Source organism: Cicer arietinum, chromosome 6 (genome assembly GCF_000331145.2).
Source record: "Cicer arietinum cultivar CDC Frontier isolate Library 1 chromosome 6, Cicar.CDCFrontier_v2.0, whole genome shotgun sequence".
NCBI lineage: Eukaryota > Viridiplantae > Streptophyta > Magnoliopsida > Fabales > Fabaceae > Cicer > Cicer arietinum.
In genome coordinates this window covers 39794519-39810045 of record NC_021165.2, presented here as the reverse complement: position 1 = coordinate 39810045, position 15527 = coordinate 39794519, and the positions used below count along the sequence as shown (strand labels likewise).

General features: G+C 32.7%; 3 protein-coding genes and 3 non-coding genes across 6 annotated transcripts; 2 read left to right on the top strand and 4 right to left on the bottom strand.

Moving 5' to 3' along the window:
- Positions 1-244: 244 nt before the first annotated feature.
- LOC113787047 (ATP synthase epsilon chain, chloroplastic) lies at positions 245-643 on the top strand. The gene has a single exon (XM_027335439.2). It carries the CDS (start codon positions 245-247, stop codon positions 641-643), a length of 399 nt encoding a protein of 132 aa, XP_027191240.2.
- A 3928-nt stretch (positions 644-4571) lies between these two features.
- On the top strand, positions 4572-8086 carry LOC140920911 (protein Ycf2-like). The gene has a single exon (XM_073370087.1). It carries the CDS (start codon positions 6254-6256, stop codon positions 7922-7924), a length of 1671 nt encoding a protein of 556 aa, XP_073226188.1. The 5' UTR covers positions 4572-6253; the 3' UTR covers positions 7925-8086.
- TRNAM-CAU (transfer RNA methionine (anticodon CAU)) lies at positions 6056-6129 on the bottom strand. Its single transcript has one exon. It is a non-coding gene; the product is annotated as a tRNA-Met (tRNA).
- Positions 8087-10841: 2755 nt separating the features above from the next.
- Positions 10842-15521, bottom strand: LOC101513217 (protein TIC 214). Its single transcript, XM_073369548.1, has one exon. The coding sequence runs from the start codon at positions 13173-13175 to the stop codon at positions 10842-10844; it is 2334 nt and encodes a 777-aa protein (XP_073225649.1). The 5' UTR covers positions 13176-15521.
- TRNAN-GUU (transfer RNA asparagine (anticodon GUU)) lies at positions 14451-14522 on the bottom strand. Its single transcript has one exon. It is a non-coding gene; the product is annotated as a tRNA-Asn (tRNA).
- TRNAR-ACG (transfer RNA arginine (anticodon ACG)) lies at positions 14646-14724 on the bottom strand. The gene has a single exon. It is a non-coding gene; the product is annotated as a tRNA-Arg (tRNA).
- Positions 15522-15527: the final 6 nt, after the last annotated feature.

Here is a 15527-nt window from a genome sequence, read left to right as displayed (position 1 = left end):
TTAACCGTAGCAAGAGCACGAAAAATTGAACGTTTCTTATCACAACCATTTTTCGTAGCAGAAGTATTTACAGGTTCGCCAGGGAAATATGTCGCGCTAGAAGAAACAATTAGAGGGTTTAAATTGATTCTTTCTGGAGAATTAGATAGTCTTCCCGAACAAGCGTTTTATTTGGTGGGTAATATCGATGAAGCTACTGCGAAGGCTGCGAACTTAACTTAGAAATGGAGAGAAAATTGAAAAAATGACTTTAAATCTTTGTGTACTGACCCCCAATCGAATTGTTTGGGATTCAGAAGTGAAAGAAATTATTTTATCTACTAATAGTGGACAAATTGGAGTATTAAAAAACCATGCGCCTATTGCAACAGCTGTAGATATAGGTATTTTGAGAATACGCCTTAACGACCAATGGGTAACTATGGCTCTGATGGGCGGTTTTGCTAGAATAGGCAATAACGAGATCACAATTTTAGTAAATGATGCAGAAAAGGGTAGTGACATTGATCCACAAGAAGCACAACAAACTCTTAAAATAGCGGAAGCTAACTTGAATAAGGCTGAAGGCAAGAGACAAACAATTGAGGCAAATCTAGCTCTCAGACGAGCTAGGACACGAGTTGAGGCTATCATATCAATATGACTCGTAACAAGTTTGTGCAGCCAAATAATTTAAAATTGAAAAAAAAAAAAAAAATAGATAGAATAGGAAAAGATAGAAAATTACAATAAAATTAAAAAAAGTGAGTAGACAAACTTATTAGATACCAGAATCAATGGTATCTAATAAGTTCTACCTATACCTTACCTACTATTGGATTTGAACCAATGACTCCTGCCGTATGAAAGCAATACTCTAACCACTGAGTTAAGTAGGTCATTTTTCATACTAAATAAAAAAAAAAAAATAACTATCTATCAGATCAATGGATTATAAATGTAATATTACTTATAAGCAATACCAACGCAATATCAATCAACGAGATTGGATCATGTAATATTTATCTGGACAAGAATTTATTTATCGAATATGATAAAATATGTATCAAAAGGGCTATAGCTCGGTTAGGTAGAGCACCTCGTTTACACATGCGCCAATGTTTTTTCATAGGAGTCCATCATGTAATTAAAAGAGTTGATCTTATTGAGAAATCGATGTCTTACTCCGGGAACAAAATAAGAGAACAATAGCCTGACAAAGGATTTAGACGTCAAATGGAATCCATAATGGATTTGAGATATTGATAAGGTGAATACTTAATCTATTCAATGCTAGGCATAATGAGTCTAGGGACCTCAAAATAATTCTCTTCTCTTCCTATCTTATGAACTTTAAGGTGTATGAAGTTTCATTTCCTATTTGATATTTTTATTTTAGTAGGTTGATAGAGAGTCCATTTAACTTAAGTTGATCCAGGCCAGAAGCAAACCTACGTCAGGATAACCTTCTTCTTTGAAAAACTTTGGTAGTGCTCTTCGATTTTAATCTAAATAAGAAATCAGAGCACAGGGAGTCATTTCCTTTTTCTTTCCAGAAAGAAAAAAGATGGTAGACTAATTGATATTTCTATCAGTTAATGAAAAAGCCCAATGCAAAAAAAATGCACGTTGGGTCTTTAAAACAATTCAAATCATTTTGATAATAATAGTTTGATCTGTTTTACCGAGAAGGTCTACGGTTCGAGTCCGTATAGCCCTAATATTCCTACGGATACTACTCAGATTTAGATTTAGTATCTAATATCTGTCATTACAAATATATTCGATTTCGATATACTATTATAATAGTATTAAATAGTATATCGAATATTAAATATGTAATAGTATAGTATAAATAGACTATAAATACTTTTAGTAGTAGAAAGAATGAATCCATTTCTATTCGAATAGATTACTATACTAATAATAAAAGTATTATACTTAGATACTAGTCTCCATTTTTTTAGAAATAAAAAAAATAATGTAAACTTAATACAATACAAAGCATTTCTATTTATATTACTATTAATTAATCTAATAATTTGAAAATTTCAATTTAAATCGACTAAGAATTAATATGAATCCGGTATATTTTCCACATTCATGGGAGTACTTTTATGTTTTTGCTTTATGAATATGATATTTTTTGGACATTTCTAATAATATCGATCTTGATTCCTATTTTAGCATTTCTAATTTCTGGAATTTTAGCTCCGATTAGAAAAGGACCAGAAAAACTTTCTAGTTATGAATCCGGAATAGAACCGATGGGCGATGCTTGGTTACAATTTCAAATCCGTTATTATATGTTTGCTCTAGTTTTTGTTGTTTTTGATGTTGAAACGGTCTTTCTTTACCCATGGGCAATGAGTTTTGATGTATTGGGGGTATCCGTATTTATAGAAGCTTTAATCTTTGTGCTTATCCTAATTGTTGGTTCAGTTTATGCATGGCGAAAGGGAGCATTAGAATGGTCTTAATTCTTGAATATTTAGACAATTAAACAAAACATTGAGACAGTTATGAATTCCATTGAGTTTCCCGTACTTGATCAAAAAACCAAAAATTCAGTAATTTCTACAACATTAAATGATCTTTCAAATTGGTCAAGACTATCCAGTTTATGGCCACTTCTCTATGGTACTAGTTGTTGCTTCATTGAATTTGCTTCTTTAATAGGATCACGATTCGACTTTGATCGTTATGGACTGGTACCACGCTCTAGTCCTAGGCAGGCCGACCTCATTTTAACAGCGGGCACTGTAACTATGAAAATGGCTCCTTCTTTAGTTCGATTATATGAGCAAATGCCCGAACCTAAATATGTTATTGCTATGGGAGCCTGTACAATTACAGGAGGTATGTTCAGTACCGATTCTTATAGTACTGTTCGGGGCGTTGATAAACTAATTCCTGTGGATGTCTATTTGCCGGGTTGTCCGCCTAAACCAGAAGCTGTTATAGATGCTATAACAAAACTTCGTAAGAAAATATCTCGCGAAATCTATGAGGATCGAATTAGTTATCAACGAGAGAATAGATGTTTTACTACCAACCACAAATTGGATGTTGGACGCAGTACTCATACTGGCAATTATAATCAAGGATTATTCTATCAACCACCATCTATTTCAGAGATAACTTCTGACACATTTTTCAAATATAAAAAAGTTCAGTATCCTACGACCAACGAAAAAGTGAATTAAACAGTATCTTTTTGTACAAAATAATACAATAAGAAATAGCAAGCAAGTCAATCTTCCAAAATTTCATTGTAATGTAAATAAATGGTAAATACTGATACCAAATACCAAACTTATAAAAAAAACGCAGGAGAAGTAAAAAAATGCAAGGTAATTTGTCTGCTTGGCTAGTCAAACACGGAATAGTTCATAGATCTTTGGGTTTCGATTACCAAGGAATAGAGACTTTACAAATAAAGCCCGAGGATTGGCATTCGATTGCCGTTATTTTATATGTATATGGTTACAATTATCTACGTTCCCAATGTGCCTATGATGTAGCACCCGGAGGATTATTAGCTAGTGTCTATCATCTTACCAGAATAGAGTATAGTCTAGATCAACCAGAAGAGGTATGCATAAAAGTATTTGCCCCAAGGAAAAATCCCAGAATTCCTTCTATTTTCTGGGTTTGGAAAAGTGCGGATTTTCAAGAAAGGGAATCTTATGACATGTTAGGAATATCTTATGATAATCATCCGCGTCTGAAACGTATTTTAATGCCAGAAAGTTGGATCGGATGGCCTTTGCGTAAAGATTATATCGCCCCCAATTTTTATGAAATACAAGATGCTCACTAAATGATAAAAATAAGAAAAAAATCCGCACTTCGAGAACCCCAAATATTCAAGAAATATATGTACATTTTCTTTTTCTTATAGATTAGAAAGAGTCATGTAGATTTCGATAAATAAATAAAAAATACAATAAAAGAGGGATTCATTGAGATTCTAAAATTGGAACGATACTTATTTCAGGTAAGTCAATAGGATAAACTGAAAAAGTTCTGCATCATTAACTATGTAAGATGCACATCAACATCAATTCGATATCCGTCTACGAAAAAGAAAAAGTACGATCAAAGCAAAGAAATACCAAAAAAATAGACCATATTTTTTTATAATGTATCTGAGATGAATTGAGACTATTTCCACCTCTGAACTCCCCTAAACTTTTAAGTATTTCAATCAATTAATTTAACCATTTGAATATTGTTGAAATATTAACATTCTTTTTGGAGCGCAGAAAAAAGCGAAACTAAATCGAATCATTCATTTTCAGACTGACTTTCTATACCTAGAATATACATCTATTCTTTCTTCATCTAGAAAGAGCATATCTCCCTCCGTACACCTAGATAAATTTTGTATGATGATCAAGATCACTAATAAATATATATGTATCTATTCCCCCAATTTATTAAAATAAATATGGGAATAGATCCTCATACAAATGAATCGCCGGGAACCAGATTTGAACTGGTCTAGGGTCAGTAATTTTATATGAGAAACTACTGAACTCAATCACTTGCTGTCGTTACTCGTCAGTTTTCTATTGAAGTCTATCCTATAGAGATACTTAAATAGGATCAGTGATCGATTTGTAGGTTTCGCCGTAAACCTAATTGGTTACTTCCAATTACGTAAATCAATAGTTCAAACCGCACTCAAAGGTAGGGCATTTCCCTTTTTTATAGGAACTTCTGTACCATAAACAACGGTATCTCCAATTTCAGCCCCCTTGGGGTGTAAAATATACCTTTTCTCACCATCCCCATAGTGTATGAGACAAATGTGTGCATTTCGATTAGGGTCGTATTCTATAGTTACAATTCTACCATATATGTCTTTTTCATTCCGTCGAAAATCAATTTTACGGTATAGACGCTTATGCCCTCCCCCTCTATGCTTTGCAGTAATGATTCCTCTGGCATTACGGCCTGTACTACAATGATGCTGTCCATAAATCAAACGATTTCGTGAAGAAGTTTTGTATAAATGTATCGCCATGCTATTAAGTGTATTTTTATTTAAGTTCTTTTCTTTCTAAGAGGTGGAATAGAATAACCCGGTTGAAGCGTAATGATCATACGTCTGTAATGCATTATATGTCCCGGTCGAACTCTTCTACCCTTTATTGGGAGTCGATGACTATTTATCGCTATTACCTTGACACCAAAGAAGAGTTCGACCCAATGTTTTATTTCTGTCCTAATTGATCCGGATTCGACATTAAAAGTATATTGGTTTTTCCCCAATAACCGAATACTTTTGTCTGTAAATACTGCATATTTTATTCCATTCATAAATATATTTTTTTCCCTATGAGTTCTAGTCTCAATAAGAATACTAGTTTTTTTTACTGTTCATATATTCTAATTTGAATATACCACACCAATTCATTATGTATGGATGATGAGATTCCATTGATACAGAGCCAACCGTTCTTTTTTCTCTGACAAATGGTCAGAACTTCCTTTCGATTCAAATCCTACTAAGCTAAAAGGTCCACTACATATCAAAAATTTTGTAAGTAAATAAATTCTTTATTAGAATATCAAATTAACGGAATTTTTGAAAGAAATTATTTTCTTGTTAAACAAATTATTTATTATAAATATTAGATTAAAAAATGAATGGAATTATTTTATTGAAGTAAATCCATAATTTCTTATATGAAACAAATCAAACAAATTAATTGAAACAAATTCTTTTCGTGTCAAACAAATTAATTGAAACAAATTCTTTTCGTGTTAAACAAATTATTTGAAACAAATACTTGAAATAAAAAATTTCATATTTTATTATAATAAAATATGAAATTAAAAAAGAAGATGTTTCTTTTATTCTTTTGGGTCGATCGAAAACTAAAGAAATAGTCAACCTAGTCAAGATAATTATCTATTTACAAAATACTGTCTCCATTCTTCCGATTTCATCCGATTGAGGATGTAATAGGGTTACAAAGGGTGAACTTTTGGCAGTTCCAAATAGGATTTTATTCTTGAACAAAAACAAAAAAAATTACTTATTGGAGGCGGGTTTCCATTGGCGTGCATCCAGTAGGAATTGAACCTACGACTTCGCCAATTATGAGTTGGGTGCTTTAACCATTCAGCCATGGATGCTTGGCAGGAATCCTCGTACCTCATGAATAACCAAATTCCAATTGAAGTGAAATACATTGGATAAATCAATATAAATCAATATTAAAAAAAATATATATATATATATATAATATAGGAGGGGGAAATGCAATTACATCAATTTCAATGCTGGGTTTTAGAATTGAGAGAGGTAGTTAGAGAAATCAAGAATTCTCCCTATTTTTTAGATTCGTTGGCTCAATTCAATTCAGCTGTATCTTTCATTCACATTTTTTTCCATCAAGAGAGTTTGATAAAACTATTAGATTTTCGAATTTGGAATATAGTACTTTCACGCAATTCGCAGAGTTCAACAAGTAATCGATATCGATATTTCACCATCAAAAATATAGTACTCTTTCTAGTCGCGATCCTTATATATCGTATTCACAACCGAAAGATGATAGAAAGAAAAAATATCTATTTGACAGAATTTCTTCCTATACCTATGAATTCCATTGGACGCAGTAATGATACATTGGAAGACTCAAAGGATTCTTTCAATATCAATAGGTTGATTGTTCCGCTCCTGTATTTTGCAAAACGAAAAAAGATCTCTGAGAAATCTAGTTTTATTCAAGTAACGGATTCTAGCCAATCTTCCGATGAATTCGGGGATCATATCAATTCCATTAGGAATCCCACAAGAGACAATCCTTCTTTTTTCTCTGATAGATGGTCCGAACTTCATCTGGATTTGAATCCTACTGAGAGATCTACTACAAATCAGAAATTATTTAAAAAAGAAGAAGATGTTTCTTTTGTTCTTTCGAGGCAATCGGAAAATAAAGAAATAGCCAATCTAGTTAAGATAATTATGTATTTACAAAATACTGTCTCCATTCTTCCGATTTCATCCGATTCAAGATGTGATATGGTTGCGAAGGATGAACTTTATAGTTCCGATAATATTTCATTCTTGAACAAAAATCTATTTTTAGGTTTATTTCATCTATTCCATTACCGGAATAGGGGGGGGTACTTGTTACACCACGATTTAAAATCAGAAGAGAGATTTCAAGAAATGGCAAATCTATTCAATCTATCAATAACCCAGCCGGATCTGTTGTATCATAAGGGATTGTCTTTTTCTATTGATTCTTCTGGATTGTATCAAAAACAATTCTTAAATGAGGTATTCAACTCCAAGGATGAATCAAAAAAAAAATCCTTATTGGTTTTACCTCCTCTTTTTTATGAAGAGAATGAATCTTTTTATTCAAGGATCATCAAAAAATGGGGCCAGACATCTTACGGGAATTGTTTGGAAGACCGAAAACCCAAAATAGTGGTATTTACTAAAAACCACATAATACAGTCAGTCAATCAATATGGATTGATCCGAAATCAGAAGAAAAGGTTTGATCCTCTTTTTTATATTTATCGAAGCGAGAGATCCATGAATAGGGATCAAAATTCATATAAATACAAATGGTCCAACGGAAGCAAGAATTTCCAGGAACATTTGGCCCATTTCAGTTCTGAGCAAAATAGCCATTTTCAAGTAGTGTTCGATCGATTCCATATTAATCCATATTCAATTGATTGGTCTAAGGTTTTCGACCAAAAAGATTTGTTTACTTCTTTATTTTGGTCCAAGTTTCTTCCCTTTTTGTCTAACTCACTTCGTTTTTTCTTTGTGAGTTTTGGGAGTATCCCGGTTCATAGGTCCGAGATCCACATCTCTGAATTGAAACGTCCAAATGATCCACTCGGGAATCCATTGTTAGAATCAATAGGTCTTCAAATCGTTCATTTGAAAAAAAAGAAAATTTAATTTTTTTCAATCTAAATAGGAGACAATAGAAGTTGATATTATTCATCATGCTTTCTTGGAAATCACTATCACAGTTTAAATAAAAACCCAAATATTTGTCTAGTAAGAAATCTCGTTCTGCCTTTATATCCTTTTGGGTTCGATTTACCAAAATTTCATCGTTTGTTTTTCCAAAAAACTTTGAGAGAGATAAGTTAAGATCTTTTCCACTCGCGTATTCTTTAGTTCCTAACGCTAAGTCATTAGTAACGTCTTTTACTTCTTTTCCATAAAACTGCAAAAAAAGTGATTTTCTTGGTACGATCCAAGGATTCTTCTTATATGCATTATAAAATATATTTAATTTTGAAAAGAACCAAAATCTCGGATTCGGTTTCCGTTTTCGTATGGTCTTTTTCTTGATTTTTACATCCCTTATCCTCCAATTTAAATACTTTCTCTCCAGATTTTTTTTTTTTTTATCTCTAATATCATCTTCTACTATATCATTAATATCATCTTATACTATATCATTAATATCATCTTCTACTATATAATTTTTGATACAGATATTGCTCATTATATCAAATAATTCGTTTTTAGATGTGTTGTAATTATCAGAAATCGCTTGGTTTTTGTTTGCTTGCAATGGTGGTCTATATCCATAAATAGATGCTTTTTTATTATCTACATAATTAAGAAATTGATAAGATAAAAGATCATATCTATATTGTTTTTGAGTTTTTTTTTTTTTTTCTAATAAGTCTACTTGTTGTTTTGTGTAAAGACTTAATTGACTTTTTTCATATGAATCATATTCAATTAAATCTTTATTTTGAGCCACACGATGTTCATTGATTTTCTTTCTCCATTTTTTTGATCCTAATCTCGACCATATGTTCAGAGGTAAATCATATTGATAATGAATCTTTAACCAACTTGTCCATTGAGTCATTACAGAATCGCGAAGTTTATTATGTCCTAATTTAGAATCAGATATTGCTCGTATTCTCAAAAAATAATTCTTTATTTCATCCTTAAGAAAAATAGATCTTTCATGTTCATGAGATTCAAAAACAGACCTGAACTTATACTTATATTCATTACTAACTTGGATTTGTGCTAATTTAGAAAATACATATCCTTGTGACAAATAAGGTACGTCACAAGAATTCTCTGAATTTAGATTCGTAATATTGCAATATTTGTCTATACTCGACATAAGAGGAATTGGATTTTTTTTATCAAATGTTTGTTCATTTTGTTTTTTATTGGAAATAGATTTATTTACATTGAAAATTGATTCAAGAAAATCGAGAAAACGTTGTCCATGGATCCTAGGAATACTAATGATATATAAAAGGATATCTATGTATATCCTTTTCATGAAAATTTGTAAAAAAGAATAGGATTTACGGATTAATCGAACAGTTCTTCTTTTTAATATTTGGAAAAGATTTTTTTGTAATTCTAATCTTTTACCATCATAAGTTAGTTTGTTCGAATTCAAATTTTTCTCTGAAGTTATAATCTCCTCTTTGTTTTCTTCTGTCATTTCTTCTGTCATTTTTTCTATTTGTTTTATTATTCTGGTTGTTTTAACATTAAGATCTTTTATCCTTGTTTCTGTGAATGAAGAATTTGTCAAATTGATAGATTCAATTATAACGGGTGATTCCCCAATCATTGGGCTATTCGTACTTATTATTGAATTTGTTGTACTTTCTTCAGTTAATTCATCGCTTTTTTGCACCCCAAATAGACAACTTTTAAGAAAACTTTCCATCTTAAACTTTTCTATGTTTTCTAACATGGTTCGAAACCAGTCTTTTCCTTGATGCAAAACATCTGCAACTAGAAAAAAACGCTTTTTCAAATCTTTTTTCCAGTATTTTGTTATTTTTTTAAAAATGGGACCCAAAAATGCAAATGGATTTGGGACATGATAATCAAGGTACGATTCTATTTGTGTTCCATAAGCTGTTAAAAACCATAAGTTTTTTTTTTTAGTCGATCTTTTTTTTTTTTTCAGTGGATCTTCTGTTTTTTCAGTAGATCGTACCTTAGATTTGTGCCAAGGTTTCAGAACAAAAGGAGATAAGATCCTTATCTGAATACCGTCATAAAACCAGTCTTTTGGCAATTTCTTGTCAGATACTGGAACGCCCTGATAGGTGCATTTTATCAACCCAAATAACTTTTAAGAAAACTTTCCATGTTAAAGTTTTCTATGTTTTCTAACATGGTTCGAAACCAGTCTTTTCTTTGATGCAAAACATCTGCAACTAGAAAAAAACGCTTTTTCAAATCATTTTTCAAGTGTTTTGTTATTTTTTTTTAAAATGGGACCCAAAAATGCAAATGGATTTGGGACATGATAATCAAGGTACGGTTCTATTTGTGTTCCATAAGCTGTTAAACACCATAAGTTTTTTTTTTAGTCGATCTTTTTTTTTTTTTCAGTGGATCTTTTTTTTTTCAGTAGATCGTACCTTAGATTTGTGCCAAGGTTTCAGAACAAAAGGAGATAAGATCCTTATCTGAATACCGTCATAAAACCAGTCTTTTGGCAATTTCTTGTCAGATACTGGAACGCCCTGATAGGTGCATTTTATATGCACTTCTTTTCTCCAATCGCTAATATCTTCTAACCATTCGGGGTCTTGCAATAAAAGGATACGAATGATATTTTTCGTTATTATCAATGAAGGTAACAAAAGATGCTAGTTGCCCTTAATTTAGGTCAGTAAATTTACCTAGCTTAGATACCAACACCAACCGCCTATATGATTAGATTCCATATGAATAGGCTCGAGAAAACCCTTGTATAGCTTCTTCGATTTCTCGATAAAAAGAAATATGACCAACAGTGGTTCGAATGTATATACAACGAATTTCTTTTTTTATACTTCTTATTACTAAATAATGCCCATAAATCTCATAATAGGTACCCAAAGATTCGTAGTGAACTTCGATAGGAACTTCCAAAAAAGAACGGGTAGTCATCTATTATCTCCAAAAAAGTTGGAGAATGGGCATTACTTTGAAAGAATTTCCAAGTAACTGTTTTACGCCTTTGAGGGCGCATAGATCCTTTAATTATCCCTCGGTTGAAATCCGGTTCGCGTGAATATTTTACTAGAGAAAATTCCGTCTCTGGGTGCAATTTAGGCGAATTCCCATTGTCATCAATATTCGACTTATGTTTATTTTTAATACGGAAATCCAGTGACTCTGTTTGAGCACTAAAAACAACTACACGTTCCGCTCTTGCACAACGAATCTCAGCCTCCGCTGCTGAGCTTTCCGTCAGTTGCTGCACTTCGTCAATTAACTTGTATGACCATCGAGGAACTTCTTTCTCGATTTCGTTTATTTCAGTACAATTTGTGCTATTAAAAATGGTTTTATTCTTCTCATCAGTTCTAATTGCGTCGAATAAGAATTCTTTTTTTATTTTTTTTTCTTCGGAATATTTTTTTACTTGTTCATGTTCTGGAAATAAATAAAATCTGTCAAAATTTAAACTTGATACTGGTTTTTCTGAAAATTTATTGATTACATTAAAAAAAAAACCAAATTCATTGAATAAAAATTTTCTATCAAATCGATCTATTTTCTGTTCCAATTCTGGATCAATTTTCTGTTCCAATTCTGGATCAATTTTCTGTTCCAATTCTGGATCAATTTTCTGTTCCAATTCTGGATCATTAGTATTACTAGAAAGAAGGAGACCGTGAATCTTATTTACGAAAATGGAATTTCTTTCTGGTGGTGAAAAGTTTTTTTTGATTTCTCCGCGAAAACGTCCATTCAAAAAAGGATCATATATTTTAGTTAAATATTTATTTTCCATGTCATCATTACACAATCTAACTGAGTTTGCAAATACATCCGGAGGACTCAAATTCTTATAGTTCTTATCTAGAAATTGGGCCCTTTTAAAAAATTCATTGATTAGTTTCTTTTTTTTTTCATTATGATTGTAGCTCCAAAAATTAGACAATTCATTATCATTATCATTATCATTATTGGAGATTTTATCTTTTGTGAAGAGATTCATTTTTTTTTCCATCATTTTCTGAAAAATAGATAAACTAGGTGGATACGTGAAAGAGATTCGTTCTTTTCCATCACTTTTACATATATGAAAAAAAAATTGTGAATTTTCATCTCTTACAACGTTTTCAAAGTGCAAATTTTTTATATATCGCAATGGCCGAATCCATCGTTGATAATCGAAAAGAGTAGTTACAATGGGTTTTCCCAATTGCAAGTTTTGATCCGATTCCTTAATGTTGTCAAAAATTTTATCTTTTTCCGAAAAAAGATAACTAAAAATATTTTCTGCTTTTGCTTTTCTTTGAACATCGATTTCGCTTTTAGCATCCATATCCATATCCTCATCCTGATCCTCATCCTGATCCTCATCCTGATCCTCATCCTGATCCTCATCCTGATCCTCATCCTGATCCTCATCCTGATCCTCATCGTCTTGTTCTGCGATTTTCGCAGTACCAGTAGTATTACGATAAAAATAAGGAGCCGGTATTCTGCCTAAATAGTGAAGAAAGATAACAAAGACAAAAACTACAAATATTTGACCCCCATAATATCGCAATTGTAAGAGAATGTATTTATCAAATCCCATAATTAGCTTAGTTAGCTTAGATTTGATCGAACCTTTTTGCTGGAACCAGACTATTGGGAATCCCATTAATTTCATCAAAAATATGTGACCAATTAACCAACCAACAAAACTACTTGTTAAGAATAACAATTTATTGTTGGACCGAAAGAGACAAATCTGCAGTAATCTTATTAAAATTGAACTTTGGAAAAGAAGAGGGTTTATTAACTGAAACAAAAAATTGGTAAAGAATTCTTTAACAATATTGAATTTATGTATTGAATTTGCATTATCGTATCTGGGATCCGAATAGAAGTATTTATTATTTTTCTCTACGAAATGAAAGAAAATATATGGTAGAATTAGGACAGTTATTGTATGAGGTCTATTCAATGCTAAATGCAAAGGCGCATAATAGATTGATATAAACATAATGAGGTATCCCGTAATAAACCCGGTTGTTGCTGATACTACCATCTCGGTCCCTTCGTTCCTAACCCGGGCTCGAATAATGAAGAGATAAGAGGGCCCTATGCAGAATGTGGTCAAAAATCCATAATAAAGTCCGGTCACAACGGCCGAATTCATTATTTTTAGACAGAACGGCACTAAATATTTTAGTATAAATGATCGATACGTCATTGTAAAGCAACCTCCATGTTTTGCAGTTTATTGTTATTTTTTGAGAATTTAAAAAAGATATTCTTTTATGTTATTTTGTTTGTACTTTTTCCGTATTCGATGTGTTATTATCGAATATTCTTTTATGATATTAGTACGGCCTGTACTACAATGATGCTGTCCATAAATCAAACGATTTCGTGAAGAAGTTTTGTATAAATGTATCGCCATGCTATTAAGTGTATTTTTATTTAAGTTCTTTTCTTTCTAAGAGGTGGAATAGAATAAAATAACCCGGTTGAAGGGTTAAGTGTATTTTTATTTAAGTTCGTTTCTTTCTAAGAGGTGGAATAGAATAAAATAACCCGGTTGAAGGGTAATGATCAATAGAATATTCTTTTATGTTATTTTTTTTTTTTGTACTTTTTCCGTATTCGATGTGTTATTATAGAATATTCTTTTATGTTATTTTTTTTTTGTACTTTTTCCGTATTCGATGTGTTATTATAGAATATTCTTTTATGATATTATTAATATTTTTATAGCATATTATTATATTCGATGTCTTATTATATGATAATTAGTATTTTTCAACTATTTCTTTCTATATAGAAAAAGATAGACTCCAAAGGATATCTCTTATCTCTCTTATGTCTCTTATCTCAATGACTTGAATTAGTATATTGATGGAATATAATGAAATAGACCCACTTTTAGGTTACCTATGTAATGAGGGGTGGAACGGAGCGATTACGAAAAAGTTCGGGGGGTTATGAAGGAAACTTTGGTCTCATATTGGTAATGGGTTGAGAACAGAAATAGAACTCTATGAGAGAGTCTTACTTTTATTTTCTTTCTAAAAAAAAAAAAGAAAATATATTGTAAATATGAAAATTTTAGGACACCTATAAATATAGTATATCAAATTCAATGAATCTGCATATTGATTTTTTTTTTACGTCTCTTAATTCTTCGGCTTGGGCAGAATAGCAGATCAAGTGAAGGATTAGTAGGATAGCAAAAATGCGTTCCTCGTCATTAATATGTTTGCTCATGGTAATTGTGTGTGGCCTCTCGGGAGAATTGATGACTGCATAAAAAATGCACTTGCTATTGCTAGTACTAGTACATCTTAACTTCAAAAATTGAAGTGATTAGCCCCGGACTGTAGAACAATGGAGTATTCCAAAACGACTAGAATGTAATAGAAACAAAGACAGGGGTAACGTGTTACCTACTCTTACTTAACAAGCGAACCTTTTCCTTCCCAATTTTTGAATTCGGAATGAATCAACTCTCCCCAAATAGGATTTGAACCTACGACCAATCGGTTAACAGCCGACCGCTCTACCACTGAGCTACTGAGGAACAACGACAAATTCTATTCGATTTCGACAAAATACCCATACCTAAGTTTCATAGCTCTCGTTCCACTAGGCCGATCATGATTGATTTTCCTACCCCCAAGGGCCTTCCCCTTTTAGCCAGTTGTGGGCGAGGAGGGATTCGAACCCCCGACACCGTGGTTCGTAGCCACGTGCTCTAATCCTCTGAGCTACAGGCCCCACCCTGTCTCCATTTGATCTGTTCCCCAGAGTATCACCTTCCCCCTCCATTTTTGCTTAAGAAAATGTTAAAGCGCCTGCCTCTCTCTCTATAAGAATAAGAACGGTACGTTCCGAGGTGTGAAGCGGGAGAGATTGGATTTTATAATTGGGGTTTTTAATAAGACAACCTTTTCATTCTTATTCCCTTTTTGAATAGGGATAGGAAATAAGAATGAAAAGTGTTAAGCTTTTTTTTTATCATCCTGGCGCCGAGCTATTTTTCCGCAGGGCCTCCCCTACAGTATCGTCACCGCAGTAGAGTTTAACCACCAAGTTCGGGATGGATTGGTGTGGTTCCTCTACGCCTAGGACACCAGAATATCGAACATGAACGAAGTAAAGGCCTGAGAAAAAAAGCATATTGACACTGTAGGGGACACCAAAGTCCTCCGCCCGTCCATCCCTATCTATTCAAGGGATGGGGGACAGAGCTTTTGGTTTTTTCATGTTGTCAAAGAGTTGAACAATAAAAATAGATGGCGAGTACCTGATCGAATTGATCAGGTCATGTAGGAACAAGGTTCAAGTCTACCGGTCTGTTAGGATGCCTCAGCTGCATACATTACTGCACTTCCACTTGACACCTATCGTTAATGAAAAACGGCTCGTCTCGCCGTGACCTTCTCTTGAATTCTCAAAACTTCTTTTGCTCCATCCCCGCAGGGGCAGAGAACCCATCGCTGTTTCGGCTGTGATACCGAAGGCTCTGGGGAAGTCGGAATAGGAGAGCACTCATCTTGGGGTGGGCTTACTACTTAGATGCTTT

What these genes read in the sequence shown, in the direction of transcription:
- LOC113787047 (XM_027335439.2), top strand. Translation starts at nt 245, where the DNA reads ATGACTTTAAATCTTTGTGTACTGACCCCCAATCGAATTGTTTGGGAT.
- LOC140920911 (XM_073370087.1), top strand. Translation starts at nt 6,254, where the DNA reads ATGCAATTACATCAATTTCAATGCTGGGTTTTAGAATTGAGAGAGGTA.
- LOC101513217 (XM_073369548.1), bottom strand. Translation starts at nt 13,175, where the DNA reads ATGACGTATCGATCATTTATACTAAAATATTTAGTGCCGTTCTGTCTA.